Source organism: Nycticebus coucang, chromosome 17, assembly GCF_027406575.1.
Source record: "Nycticebus coucang isolate mNycCou1 chromosome 17, mNycCou1.pri, whole genome shotgun sequence".
Classification (NCBI taxonomy): Eukaryota; Metazoa; Chordata; class Mammalia; order Primates; family Lorisidae; genus Nycticebus; species Nycticebus coucang.
In genome coordinates, this window is record NC_069796.1 from 31,379,906 (window position 1) to 31,395,670 (window position 15,765).

At 40.2% G+C, this 15,765-nt stretch overlaps 1 protein-coding gene across 3 annotated transcripts in view; it reads right to left on the reverse strand.

Moving 5' to 3' along the window:
• The window catches only part of FSTL4 (follistatin like 4), a 432,774-nt gene that overhangs the window by 12,550 nt on the left and 404,459 nt on the right, over positions 1-15,765 (reverse strand). For all 3 annotated transcript variants that reach the window (XM_053567330.1, XM_053567331.1, XM_053567329.1), the window contains one exon: positions 4,506-4,613. In XM_053567330.1, coding sequence (XP_053423305.1) covers positions 4,506-4,613 — 108 coding nt within the window. The remainder of the gene's footprint in view (positions 1-4,505; positions 4,614-15,765) is intronic.

A 15,765-nucleotide genomic window follows, 5' to 3' on the forward strand; every position in this document is an offset into this window, starting at 1 on the left:
TTCATTATCATTTTGTTTGAAAAATTTGGCAATTTCCTTCTTAATCTCATTTATGACCCAGCTATCATTCAGCATAGTTTATTTAACTTCCATGTTTTTGTATGAGTATGCAGATTCCTGTTGTTACTGAGTTCAACTTTTATTCCATGGTGGTACGAGAGGATGCAAGGAATAATTTCTATTCCTTTAAATTTACTGAGGTTAGACTTGTGACCTAAGATGTGATTGATTTTGGAGTATGTTCTGTGGGCTGAGGAGAAGTATGTGTATTCAGTTTTGTTGGGATGAAATGTCCTGTAGATGTCTGCTAAATCCAAATATTGGATGGTTAGGTTTGAATCTAAAATTTCTTTGCTCAGATTCTTATTGGAGGATCTATCCAGCACTGCCAAAGGAGTGTTGAAAACTCTGACTATTATGGAGCTGGAGGAAATCAAGTTGCTCATGTCTGTTAGAGTGTCTCTTATAAATTGAGGCGCGTTCTGGTTGGGGGCATAAATATTCATAATTGAAATCTCATCATATTGATTATTACCTTTAACAAATAATGTAGTGACCATTCTTATCTTTCTTTACTTTTGTTGGTTTAAAGCCTATTGTGTCAGGAAATAGAATTTGCAACACCTGCTTTTTTCTGATTACCATTTGCCTGAAATATGGACGACCATCCTTTCACCCTGAGTCTATATTTATCTTTTAAGGTAAGATGTGACTCCTGTATGCAGCAAATATCTGGACTGAGTTTTTGTATCCAGTCAGCTAACCTGTACCTCTTTAGAGGACAGTTTAAGCTGTTCACATTAATGGAGAATATTGATAGGTCTGGTAAAATTTTGGGTATCTAGTTTTTCTAAAGTCCAGTGAACAGTTTTAATCTTTTTGCCATTGTGGAAGTTGGAGTTTGATCAAAAGTTTCTGAGTGAGTTTACTTTTGTGGTATAGGATTGGTCTGGTCATTATGGAGGATAGATCCGGGAATATCCTGAGGAGCTGGTTTGGTTATGGCAAATTTCTTCAACATATGAATGTCGTTAAAGTATTTAATTTCTCCATCGTAAATGAAACTCAGTTTATCTGGATACAGGATCTGGGGTTGAAAGTTAGTTTGCTTTAGGAGATTAAAAGTCAATGACCACCATCTTCTGGCTTTAAAGGTTTCAGCAGAGAGATCTGCAGTCATTCTAATATTCTTCCCTTTGTAGGTAATAGATTTCTTGCATCTAGCTGCTTTCAGAAGTTTCTTCTTCATATTGACACTAGTAAAGTTAATTATGATATGCCTGAGGGATGTCTCGTTCGGATTGAGTCGTGCTGGGGTTCTGAAACTGTCTGCTACCTGGATTTCAGAATCTTTTGACATATCTGGAAAATTTTCTTTCATAATTTCGTGGAGAAGGGCTTCTGTGCCTTGTGAGGCACTTCATCATTTCAGGGATTCCAATGAAGCGGATATTAGCCTTCTTTGAATTATCCCAGAGCTCTCTGAGAGAATGATCCATTTTTGCTCTCCATTTCTCTTCTTCTTTGCGAGTTTGGGAGTGCTCAAACACCTTGTCTTCAATGTCAGAAATCCTTTCTTCTGCCTGCTCCACTCTGTTACTGAGGGATTCTACTGTGTTTTTCATATCTTTGAGGGCTGCAAATTCTTGCTTCAGTGCATCAAAATCTTTGGTGGTTTTGTCTTTAAATTCATTAAATTCTTGAGACAATTTTTGAATTTCTCCTTGAATTTCTAATTCTGGCTTTTGAATTGCTCTTCACATTTTTAATTCCAAATTTTCCTCCAGTCTGTTAATCTTGTTTGCAATCCAAATTGTGAATTTAATTTCTGATATCTCGGCCAGCCATTTATGAATGAGATCTTCAGTTACAACTGCCATATCTTTCCTTGGGGGGTTGATCTTTTCTCATTATTCATGTTACCAGAGTTTTTCTGCTGATTGAGCTCCATGATTACTTTACACTGTTTGATTTTTCCCCTGGAGCCTTGTTGAGGACCTGTGCAGTGCTACGGCCTGAGATGTTGGGGACCTATTTGATATGGTGGGGCTAAGTGGTTCTGTCTTGTTTTCATCTGGTCTCTGTTTGCCCCTAGTGAAACAGTTTGGGTTGAAGTATCAGCTGTGGAGAAATACCAGAAATTAAGTCACCCCAGCCCTCACAGGCAACATTTGGAAAAGGAAAATGAAACCTTCCTACAACCACACACCCAGGGCACCACTTGAATAGTCCTCAGGCGATTGGCTCAGTTCAAAAGGTCAAAATCAATTGTCTCAGGCAGCACCTGTCTCAGGCGGCAGAGTTTAAAAGGTCTCAGTTAACTGGAATGCAGGGGTCTAGTGACAACTCAAATATGACGTGCTCTGGTGCTCTGTGAAGTCCGGAGGATCCACCCAGCAAACAGATTAGCCTGGGAAGGTTGATACCTCCTTCCTCACCTTGCAGCCTATCACACCCAGTCACTGCTAGCCCCGCAGGGCTGTGACCCAGTCAGTTGTCTCCAGTGAGCAGATACTCCAGATGTTTGCACCTGCCTAAATCATAAGGAAGTCTGTATCTGCTCAGCCAGGCTGCTGTTCTCTGCCTCTATCCAGCAGGAATGCTCTGGTCTATTCAATCACTCCTGTTGTTTTGGGGGAAGGCGTCACCATTTCAGATAGTTCAAAATGTCTGTTTCCCAGGCGGGATCCCTTCCCTTCAATTTTTCATTGGGTTGCCCAGCTCCCTGTGGTTTTGAGTGGCTCTCCTTTTGGGTGCCACCCTTAGCTCTGGAATAAATTTCAATCAATTGAGTTTTGCCAGTAATTGCAAGCTGCTGTCCTCCGTAAGGGAGGGGCCTGCCGGCCAGCATGGCCAAGCAGGGAAAAATCTCTACAACAGAGTCTGTGGTTTTAAATTACCCCTCATATACAGTAATCCGCCAGTTCGCTGAGCATCTCCAGCTGTCTGTCCACACCAATAATCCACGTGCAGGAAAGGTCCAGACCCCTCTTCCCCTCACCTGATGACTTGGGAGAGGTGGGCTCTACATTCCCACTTTAGGTGTTAATCTCTTCATACATCTGCTCTATGATTTGAGAGTGACTTTCTTGTTTTTTTTTTTTTATCTTTCTGACTATTTTTTGTCTCAGTATAAACTATGTGTTTTCCAACCCATCTATTGCAGTTTTTTTTTTTTTTGAGACACAGTTTCACTATGTCACCCTTGGTAGAGTGCCATAGTGTCATAGCACACAGCAACCTCAGACTCTTGGGCTTAAGCAGTTTTCTTGCTTCAGCCTCCCAGGTAGCTGGGCCTACAGGCGCCTGCCACAATGCCTGGCTATATATATATATGCATATGTATATATATGCATATATATGTGTGTATATATATACCCCATCTATTGCAATTTTAAACTGGGAATAATTTTTGCTCATTTTTAGTTCCAAAAGATTGTGGTAGTTCCTCCCCTTGAATTTTCTGAAGTGCTTTCTGATTTTTTGCTGGTACCTCTGACAGCTCTGTGTCTCTGGGCTGTTATTCTGGTCTCTCTAATAGGTTATTGTTACTTTGTTAGCTCTGGGTACCCCATATGGTTGGTGGCATCCCATAAGTGACAGTAGCTTCAGTTTGTAGAAAGTGGAATAGAGTCTTCTCTCTGGTCCAGCAGTGCAGGTGGTTAGGCCCCATGAGGAAGCTTCTCCAAACCCTGGGCTTCCTGGCCTCTTACCAGCCTTGGTTCTGGGGTGGATTTGGCTCCATCTGCAGCCCTTCTCAGCTGGAGTTCTGAGAGAGAGTTAAACTCTAGGGCCTGGAGCCATCCACTGTGTGTAACAAATTAACTTCTTTCCTGCGCTTCTAGAATGGTTTTATGCGCCTTCCTTGGCAGAACTGAGAAAATAGGCATTCACATCACTTTTGTGGTGATGGATCCTCCTGTGGATGCCTGCTGAGAGAGTGGTCCCCTTCCTCTTCAGCCCCAGCTCTTCCCAAGAGGCAGCACAGTGGCTTATGGTAGGGGCCCTCTGCTGCACTGCCTGGTGTGCACAGGGTCAATGCTCAGTAAATACACTTCCCCTTAGGGCTGTAACTGCTGCTCCTGCTTCCCTTCCTTTCTTGGGTTTCCTGGCCATGCCTACTCCCTGCCTGCCCAGACTGGGTATTGTCAAAGACAGTATTGTCTCCCTTCTTACTGCCTGGACCACAGGGCCTTGTTCTATATGGCCCCATGTGCTACTGGCTCAGGTATTGTAGGGCTGGCTGGCTGGGGACTGGGTGCCACATTTTATTATCATGACATCATCCTGTCCATTGTCATTGCTACTGCTTTTAAAGGCAGGGCTGGCTGGTGATGCCCTCCCTGTTCACAGCTTGTGAGGGGCATTGGTCTGGGGCTGTTTCTTACTCTCTTCTTGAGTCTTTCTGGACATATTTTAGATAATTGTGATTAGCCAGCCAGGGAAGCAGGAGCTGCTTATTTTACAGGGGGAGAGTCCTCATATCCTTCACGTGCTCAACATACCTGGAGGCTTGGTTTTGACTTATGTACATCTCCCCAGCTCAGGACCCAAACTTGGTCATGTGACTTGTCATAGGACAGCTTAGCTGGCAGAGGGTCCACACCTATGGACTTAAAAAAAAATAGTGACAAGTTGGTCATTGTTGTGAAAGCTGACATGCTGGCCATTTCTGGGCTTTGTGTCTCCAGGCTGTTATTCTGGTGCATGGATGTCACTCCCGGGTGAGGGAAAAGCTACCCTAGGCGCCTTGCCAATGTCCCATTTGGTAACCCAGGGCAGAAGCTTCCCTACTGGCTTTTTCTCAGAGGCATAGAATTTGTTGTCAATAATGTTCTCTATTTTAACAACTTCTTTTATTTTCTATGTTTTTGCTTAAAGAGACTTAGACTAACTTGGAGAAAGTGTAAATATACAGGCTTTAAGTTTTCTACTCAGGAACCAACTCCAGACACTCTTCTTGGAAGACTTGTGGGCCTCTTGGACCCTTACTGCCCTTCAGTAGACTACTCCGTGGCTTGCATTCTGGTGAATTGGCCCTTCCTCTTGGTGGACTTTGAGATTATCACCCCTTCCCTACCCTCATTCTACTCTGAGCAGGCTCTATCCTTTGACTGGATCCTCTGGGACCCAGTAGTATCAGGCAGAGTCTCCCTTTTCTAACTGCACTAACTGAAACTCTGCTATCCCCTGAGAATATAGCTTCTCTTTTCCTTCTAAGAATGTAGTTTTGTAAGTTAAAAGACTTGAGCATTAGAGAACATATCACTAGACCATAGCCCCCTGCTCTTCTTGTCATTGGTCAACATCCTAGTTGGTCCTTGTCACTAAAGATGTTGACACACAGCTCACTGTCATCTTCTCTACCATTCACTTGGTCACAAAGTTTAATGCCTTCAAATCCAGATGGATGATTCCTCCAAAGCCCTGCTTTCTCAGTTGTTTGTTGATTTCAATGATCTCCTCCTCAGGATAAGATCTCAGGAACCATAACTTATACCTTGTCAATATAATTTCTGAAATTTTAATTTTATCCATACATATTCTAGCCTTTCTTATTGGGGAGGGAAAAAGCTGTATCATCTCTGCTTCAATTAGTAAACATTTACCTAAAGAATTGTCTATAGTGCCCTGTACCCACCATTCCTTAACTCATTTCTACCAAGTTTCTGTCTTCATCACATTTTGAACTGTAACTCAGAGATCATTTTAGTAATTCCTCCCTATACTTGACATTTCAGGAAGATTCCACTTGGTTAACTATTTCCTTCTAGAAACACTTTCTTCACTTGGCCTCTCACCTCTTAGCTTTTTCTCTTTCTCTTGACTTCCTAGGCCTTCATCCTTGACCTTTTTCTCTCTTCCTACATTCTTTCACTGGATGTGCTTATACATTCCCTCTATACTGTGATGACTCTAGAATTTATTCATCTGTTGATGGTCTCATGCTAACATATATGGACTCTTTAGTTTTCCTACCTCCTTCCAATATATTTCTTCTCTAGTCACCATCATCATCTTTGAATTCTCCCTTTACTTTCTTGTTCTAATTAAAAGCTCCTATCCCTGAGTCTTAAGTTAGAGGCTGTTTTTATTTTCCTAAACATTACAGATTCTGGGTCCTTCATAGCCTCTAGCTATCCCTCCTTGTTCCTGTCACCTGTCAGCTTCCTGGCCACTTCCCTTCATTTACCAAAGGCTTTAGCATTTGACACTGTTTTCCTCTACTTGGAGCTTCTTAACCCATCAGTAATGATACCATTTTGACACTATCTCTAGTATCTTGACTACTCTTTCTCCTTTTACTAAAACACCTCTTGGCTACACATTCTCCTCCAGCTACCCTATTTGCTCTGTTTACAGCAAAACATCCTTAAAGTTTGGACTATAGCCATTCTCTCTCCTTCTTCTTTAACTTCTCCCATTGCATTTCATATTCTTACTCTGAAGTGGTATAGAACAGGAAGCTGAACAGCTATATCAGAAATCTCTTAAATTCAGAAAAGAATTTTCCATAGTGTCAATGTTCTGAGGATCAAGATTATGGCAGGGAAGAGATCCTAGTAAACAAGCCCTAGTACTAGGGGTAAATCAGAGGCAGACCAATACTTACAGAAGCTTCAGTTCAGCTTTGAGTCAGCTTAGTCCCTGATTAAATTAAAATGATTAGTTCTCTACTCTTTCTGTCTACTGGAAGAAAAGGTAAACCCTCTGTGGTGGATAATAGCTTTCTAAAGTCTGTATAATTTTTTTATATAGGATGTTTGGAATTCCAAGAGACAGATGATATGACTGAAAACAATATTAAAAAGACAATGGTAACAGACCCAAAGCTGATCCATAAAGAGATAATTAAATAAAGAAGAGAATTAAGTAGAAACTTTAAAAGTGAAAAATGCAATACCTGAAATAAGAACTTAATTATTAGACTTCATTAAATCCATATAAGACACAGAAGAAGATAGGATTAGCAAACCAAAAGGTTGATAGAACATATTCAGATTGAGGTAGAAAGAGACACTTGGGACACAATGGAAAAGTCTAACTTTCTTTCTTTTGTTTAGAGTTCCTGAGGAAGAGATTAGAGAGAAAATGAGGCAACAGGATGTTTAAAGAAATAATGGCTAAGAATTTTCTAATCTGATGAAAGATATCAATACATACATTCAAGAACCTTTGTAGACCCTAAATCAGAATAAATACAAAAAAACCCCATACCCATGCATATCATAGTTAAATTGCTAAAGATCACAGAGAAGAGAGAAGGTATTGCCTGGAATTCTGGGAAGATGGCTGACTAGTAGCAACCTACAGCAGAGGCTCCTGACCAGAGAGAGAAAAACTGGACAGAATCAGACTCTATAAAGCCAAAGGTGGTGAGCTGGGCTAAGAAAGAAGTTTGGCAAGCTGTGACTCCAAGGAAGAGCATTCAAGAAAACAAATTACAGGTACAAAGCCTATTGATAGAGGTGGTAGATCCCTTCCCCATGCAGGAGGCCTGCTGCGGGCTCTCTGTGAGCAAGTAGGGAAAAAAAGACCTCTCATTTTACCTCACTGGAGAGAGCCACTGAATAGCAGGTGTCTTTCTCCAGGGAGGTCCCACTTATGAACCTAGACACCACCTTCCAGGCATAAAATTGAACAAATATTTTCCCCCACAATTCTAAACTCTCAGTCCACCCTTCCCTCCTTACCTGGCAGTCTGAAGTTCTGCCCCATGCAGAGCACAGAGTGTTTGGTTTTTTCCTGAGAGATCTGGGCATAGTGTGGACCATGGAATATTAGGATGGAATCTGTGACTAGTGGGGAAGAAAGAGGGTATGGGAATAAAGGGGAGGAGAAACAGTTCCCTGGTTATGACTTTGCCCAGCCAGTGGTGGTGTTAACCCTTGGGCTGTGTCTGGTGGGAGAATCTCCAGTTCTGATGGAGCCCATAAGCGGGAGAATGGTTGCCCTGAGTGGACTGAGTTTGGTGGGTGGGGCTGGTCTCTCGTTCCAACTGGGCCAGCAAGCAGAGGCTTGCTGGGTGTGGACCAAGACCCAAGGGCAAGGGCATGGTCCCCTGACTCCATCAGAGCTGGCAAGCCTCTGGGTATGGACTGAGACCTGTGGGCAGGGGTGTGGTCCCCTGACTCCAACTCGGCTCGTAAGCAGAGATGTGGATACCCATGTGAACTGAGTCTGGTGGGCATGGGCATGGATACCTGGCTCCAACTGGGTTTTTGGAGACCCTTGGATCCCTCTCTGTTAAGCAGGGTTTGTACTACATGAGACAATTTGATTGGAACTTGTGTCTGGGGCTGTCCACCTGGGGACACTCTGAGGTTGACCTTCGAAGTTCTGTAGTGGAAAAGAACTGAAGGGTGGGGGCAGGGTGCCACAGCTGTCTGTATCTCTCCACAGCTGAGATTTAAACCTAATACCATGGATTCTTAGGATAAGATAGGGGTTGGTTGATTTCCAAACAGAGCCAGCTTGTGTTATCTCATCAAGTAGGTCCTCAAAGTGTCTGGCCAAAACTCTGAAAGGGGCCTGTAGGGGATAAGCCACAATTACAAAGCCTAGTGCTTTGGTAAGGGTCTAATTGTCTCTATTATGTGGGAACCCCAATTCAATCTCACCCTACCAGTTCTAATAACCAAATGGTGGAAAATAAACATGGTGCAGAACCAATGGAAGAACTCTGGCAACATGAATAACCAGAGTAGATCAACCCTCCCAAGGAATGACAAAGGATATACAAGTGAAGATGCCATGCATAGATAAATGGCTGAAATGTCAGAAATAGAATTCAGAATATGGATGGCAAATAAGATGAATAGAGTGGAAGAAAAGTTAGAAATTGAAATTCAAAAAGTAGTTCTAAAGTCTCAAGAAATTAATGAATTCAAAGACAAAGTCACCAAAGATTTGGACATAATGAGAAAAGAGATAGCAGAGCTCAAGGAAATGAAAAAGTTATTCAAGGAGCTCCAAAAAAAAGTAGAATTCCTCAGTAATAGAGTTGATCAGGCAGAAGAAAGGATCTCTGAAATTAAAGACAAAGCTTTTGAATGTTCCCAAACACTCAAAGAAGCAGACAGAGAGCAAAAAGTGATCATTCCCTGAGAGAGTTGTGGGAAAGATCAAACATTCATTTTATAGGAATTCCTGAAGGAGAAGAGGAAGGTCCTAAAGGTACAGATGCTTTACTCCAAGAGATTATGGAGGAGAATTTCCCAAGCATTACAAGAGATACAGAAATTCAGATAGTAGACTGTTTCAGAAGCCTAGCAAGACTCAATCCAAATAAAGCAGCTCCTAGACACATTGTGATCAACGTTGCCAAAGTTAAGATGAAGGAGAAAATTCTGCAAGCAGCCAGACATAAGAAAAGCTTTACCTACAAAGGGAGAAATATCAGAATGACTGCAGATCTCTCAGCCAAAATGTTTCAAGCCAGAAGAGGATGGTCATCGACCTTCAATCTCCTAAAACAAAATAACTTTCAGCCCAGGATCCTGTATCCCAGTGGTTCTCAACCTTCCTAATGCCGCAACCCTTTAATACAGCTCCTCATATTGTGCTGACCCCCAACCATAAAATTATTTTCATTGCAAGAAAACTGAGTTTCATTTGTGATAGAGAAATTAAATACTTTAATGACATACACATGTTGGAGAAATTTGCCATAACTAAACCAGCTCTCCAGGATATTCTCAGACCCATCTGCCACAATGACCAGTACAATGCTCTACCACCAAAGTAAACTCACTCAGAATTTTTTGAACAAAACCCTACTTCTACAGTGGTGAAAGGATTAAAAATGTCCACTGGACATTTGAAAAACATGACACCCAAAATACTACCAGGCTTATCAATTCTATTAATTAATGTGAATGGTGTAAATGTCCTCTAAAGAGGCACAGGTTGGCTAACTGGATACGTAAATTCAGACAAGATATCTGCTGCATATAAGAATCTCATCTTTCCTTAAAGGATAAAAATAGACTCAGGGTGAAGGGATGGGCATCTATAATACAGGCAAATGGAAATAAGTAAAAAGGAGGGGTTGCAATTTTTTTGCAGATGCAATTGTCTTTAAACCAACAAAGATAAAGAAAGATAAGGGTGGTCACTACATATTTGTCAAGGGAAACATCCAACATGAACAGATTTCAATAATTAACATTTATGCACCCTACTGGAAATCTCCTCAATTTATAAAGTAAGCCCTAATGGATATGAACAACTTGATATCTTCTTGCACTATAATAGTTGGAGATTTTAACACTCCTTTGACAGTTTTGGATAGATCCTCCAAGAAGAAACTAAACAAATAGTAGACTTAGACCTCACCCTAGAACAAATGGACTTTACAGACCTCTACAGAACATTTCATCCTAATAAAACTGAATATACATTCTTGTCATCAGCCCGTGGGTCATCCTCCAAAATAGATCATATCCTAGGACAAAAGTCTAACTGCAGCAAATCTAAAAGAATAGAAATTATTCCTTGTATCTTGCGAGACCACCATGGAATAAAAGTTGAACTCAACAGCAACAGGAATCTTCATACTCAAACAAAGTCATGGAAACTAAAGAATCTTAGGCTGAATGATAGCTGGGTCAAAGATGAGATTAAGAAGGAAATCACCAAATTTTTGGAACAAAATGATAATGAAGATACAAATTATCAAAACCTGTGGGATACTGCAAAGGCAGTCCCAAGAGGGAAATTTATAGCATTGAAAGCTTTCAACAAGAAAACAGAAAGAGAGGAAACCAACAAATTAATGGATCATCTGAAGCAACTGGAAAAGGAAGAACATTCCAACCCCAAACCCAGCAGAAGAAAAGAAATAACCAAAATTAGGGCAGAATTAAATGAAATGGAAAAGAAAAGAATCATTCAGAAGATCAATGAAACAAAAAGTTGTTTTTTTGGAAAAGATTAATAAAATTGATAAACCTTTGGTCAACCTAACCAGAAACAGAAAAGTAAAATCTCTAATATCATCTATCAGAAATGATAGGTATAACAACAGACACCTCAGAAATTAAAAAATTCCTCAGTGATTACTACAAAAAACTCTATTCCCAGAAATATGAAAATCTGAGGGAAATGGACTAATATCTAGAAGCAAACCACCTTCCTAGATTCAGCCAGAAAGAATTAGAAATCTTGAATAGACCTACATCAATCACTGAAATAGCATCAACAATATGAAATCTCCCCAAAAAGAAAAGTCTGGGACCAGATGGCTTCACATCTGAATTCTATCAAACCTTTAAAGAGGAATTAGTAACTATATTATACAACCTTTTCCAAAGAATAGAAAAAGAAGGAATACTTCCCAACACATTCTATGAAGCAAATATCACCCTAACCCCCAAACCAGGAAAGGATCCAACAAAGAAAATTATAGACCAATATCATTCATAAATATCGATGCAAAAATATTCAATAAGATCTTAGCAAACAGAATTCAACAACATATCAAAAAAATTATACACCATGATCAAGTTGGTTTTATGTCAGGGCTACACGGTTGGTTCAACATATGTAAATCTATAAATGTAATACACCACATAAATAAAATAAAAAACAAAGACCATATGATTCTCTCAATTGATGCAGAAAAAGCTTTTGATAATATCCAGCATCCTTTCGTGATCAGAACACTTAAGAAAATAGGCAGAGAAGGGACAATTCTTAAACTGATAGAGGCCATCTACAGCAAATCCATAGCCAATATCCTATTGAATGGAGTAAAATTGAAAACATTTCCACTCAGATCAGGAACTAGGCAAGGATGCCCATTGTCTCCACTGCTATTCAACATAGTAATGGAAGCCATAGCCATTGCAATCAGGCAAGAGAAGGCGATCAAGGGTGTCCAAATAGGGTCAGAGGAGATGAAACTCTCACTCTTTGCTGATGATATGATCCTATGCCTGGAAAATCCCAGGGACTCAACTACAAAAATCTTAAGAAGTGATCAAGGAATATAGCAGCATCTCAGGAAACAGAATTAATACTTACAGATTAGTAGCTTTTATATATGCTAACAATAGTCAAGCTGAAAATATAGTCAAGTACTCTATTCCTTTCACAGTGCTGCCAAAGAAGATGAAATCTCTGGGAATTTACCTAACAAAGGACGTGAAAGATCTCTATAAAGAGGATTATGAAACTCTGAGAAAAGAAATAGCTGAAGATGTTAACAAATGGAAAAACGTACCATGCTCATGGGCTGGGAAGAATCAAAATTGTTAAAATGTCCATACTACCCAAAGCAATGTACAGATTTAATGCAATCTCTATTAAAGCACCATTGTCATACTTTAAAGAGCTTGAAAAAATAGTGCTTAATTTTTATATGGAATCAGAAAAAAACCTTTGATAGTCAATACATTACTCAGAAATAAAAACAAATCAGGAGGTATCATGTTACCAGACTTCAGGCTATACTATAAATTTATAGTGATCAAAAAAGCATGGTACTGGCACAAAAACAGACAGGTAGATGTATGGAACAGAATAGAGAACCAAGAGATGAACCTAGATACTTATCATCATTTGAACTTTGATGAGCTTATCAAAAACATTCAGTAGGGGAAAAACTCCCTATTTAACAAATGGTGCTGGGTGAACTGGCTGGCGACCTGTAGAAGACTGAAACTGGACCCGCACCTTTCACTATTAACAAAAACTGATTCACATTGGATAAAGGATTTAAACTTAAGACATGAAACTATAAGAATACTAGAAGAGAGTGCAGGGAAAACACTTGAAGAAATCAGCCTGGGAGAATATTTTATGAGGAGGACCTCCTGGGCAATTGAAGCAACACCAAAAATACATTACTGGGATCTGATCAAACTAAAAAGCTTTTGCAAAGCCAAGAGCACAGTAATTAAAGAAAACAGACAATCTTCAGAATGCGAGAAGATTTTTGCAGATTACGTGTCCAACAAAGGTTTGATAACTAGAATCCATGGAGAACTCAAACTAATCAATAAGAAAAGAACAAATAACCATATTTCTAAGTGGACAAGAGACTTGAACAGAAACTTCTCTGAAGAAGACAGGCGCATGGCCTACAAACATGAAAAAATGCTCATCATTTTTAATCATCAGAGAAATGCAAATTAAAACCACTTTGAGATATCATCTAACTCCAGTAAGATCTCATATAACAAAATCCCAAAACTACAGATGTTGGCATGGATGCAAAGAGAAGGGAACACGTCTACACTATTGGTGGGAATGCAAGCTAATATGACCTTTTTGGAAAGAAGCTTGGAAAATACTCAAGGAACTAAAAGTAGACCTGCCATTTGATCCTACAATTCCTCTACTAGGTATATACCCAGATGATCAAAAATCATTTTACATCAAAGACATTTGCACCAGAATGTTTACTGCAGCCCAATTCATAATTGCCAAGACTTGGAAGCAGCCTAAGTGCCCATCAACCCATGAATGGATTAACAAATTGTGGTATATGTACACCATGTAATACTATGCAACCATTAAAAAGATGGAGACTTCACATCTTTTATGTTTACCTGGATGGAGCTGGAACATATTCTTCTTAGTAAAGTATCTCAAGAATGGAAAAGAAAGTATCCAATGTACTCAATATGACTAAGAAATCAATATATAATCACCTACACATTCATATAAATGGTAAAACATAACTTAGTCCAGAAAGTAGAAGGGAAGAGGAGAGGGAAAGGAGGAGGGTTGGGAGGAGGGAGGGTATTTTGGGGGACCTCACCTAATGTGCATGATGCAATGGTACATTTCAAAACTGTTAAAAGTATAATTTTGATGGATGTGTAATCAGTGCAATGTAAGCATTTCACATTGTATATCAAATCAGTACACTGAACCCCATAAATGCATCAATGTACACAGTTATGATTTAATAAAAAATAATTACAAAATTAAAAAAATAAAGACCACAGAGAAAATCTGAAAAGTAGAGAGAGAAAATGATATATTAGCTTCAAAAGAGCAACAATATGATTGAGATTGGCTTATTAATAAAAACAATTAAAGATAATAGAATGACTTCTTAAAATACTGAAAGAAAATAATTGCCCATATTGGATTCTATACCAAGTGAATGCTTTAGAAATAGAAAATAAAGATATTTTCAAACAAATGCAGAACTATTAAAAAATTATCCTAGACAGAATTATGTACTTCAGGAACAAAGAACAATGGAAAGGGGAAATCTGTGAGTTACTATATGTCCTGTTCTTTGGGGTTGAATTTTATAGAGAGTTAAAATTCATTACCATGAAAATGCAAAAAGCAGGAGGAGGGTTGAAAGAGTGAAAGTGTTCTAAAATTCTAGCATGATTAAGGAAGTGAAGTATAATTTGTTTGAGACTATAGCAATGATGCATGTTGCAGTCTCTACTGTGTTAATATCATAAAAGAGTGCATCTTCAAGCTAATAGAAGGAAAAATAGAGTAATAAAAATGTTTGACAAATCCAAAAGAAAGAAAAAGGAGAACAAAAAAGCAATATAAACAGATAGGTCAAATAAAAAACAGTAAGAGTTAGATAAAACTCAACTATATGATTAATTGCTTTAAATATAAATGGACCAAATATGCTAAGTAAAAGCCTATTAAACTAGATAAAACTGAGGCAAGAGACAAGATGGCAGACTGAAGCCAGCTTTCAACAGAGGCTCCCGTCCAGAAGGAGAGTTAAGGGACAGGAATTTAGTAAGTATCCTGGTGGATTTGAGCCACACCAAGAGAGAAGGTTGAAGAACGCACATCAACACCGCTGAGGCAAGCTGTGATCACAAGGATGCAAACAAAAGCAAAATGGCTCACTTCTGGATATTCTGAAGCCACACCGCCTGTCTCCCTGGGCAACCAGAGGAGGCCACCAGTGAGCAAAGGATTTGCCTGACGCTGCTCACAAACCCGGGAAGCTTCCAGGGCAGGGCCGACACAGAGAGGTAACCGGACACAAATCTCCAGCAGAAAAGACGTTTGAACTTAGAACAGCCCGTCTTCTGTAGGCGATTTTAGCAGAAACAGAGACAGAACCCCACAAAGTTGTCTGTTCTATTCTGTTCTGTTAGCAACATCAATCAGGGACGGGGCTAAGCCTGAGTGAACACCTCCCTCCCACCACCTGCATCAAGCACTCAAAGATGTCAGGCCCCATCTCCTCCTGCTAGATAGCGGCAGACTGCAGGGGCCTGGCAGACTTCCTTGCAATTCAGGCAGGTGCAAACCCCTGGAGTATCTGTTCACTACAGGCAACTGGGTTAGCCATCTGCAGAGATACCAGTGACTGGGTTCGACGGAGGGGCAAAGTGGGGAAGGAGACATCAACCTTCCCAGACTGATCTATTTGCTAGGTGGCTCCTCCTGACTCCACACAGCACTGGAGTAAGCCATATCAGAGGAGTCACCAGACCCCTGTGATCCAGTTCCCAGAGACCTCTTGAACTCTCCCACCCGAGACAGGTGCCGATTGAGACAATCGATTTGGACCTTTTGAACTGAACTAATAGACTGAGGACTTTTCAGGCGGTGCCCTGGGTATGCGGTTGTAGGAAGGTTTGATTTTCCTTTTCCAACTGGTGCCAGAGGTGGGCGGGCGGGGTGACTTAATTGCTGGTTTTTCCACACAACTGAGACTTCAAGCCAGAGTAAATGTTACAATAGGATCGAACAGAAACCAGCTGAAAACAAGACAGAACCACTTAGCCCCACCACACAAGAGAGGGCCCCAGTTTC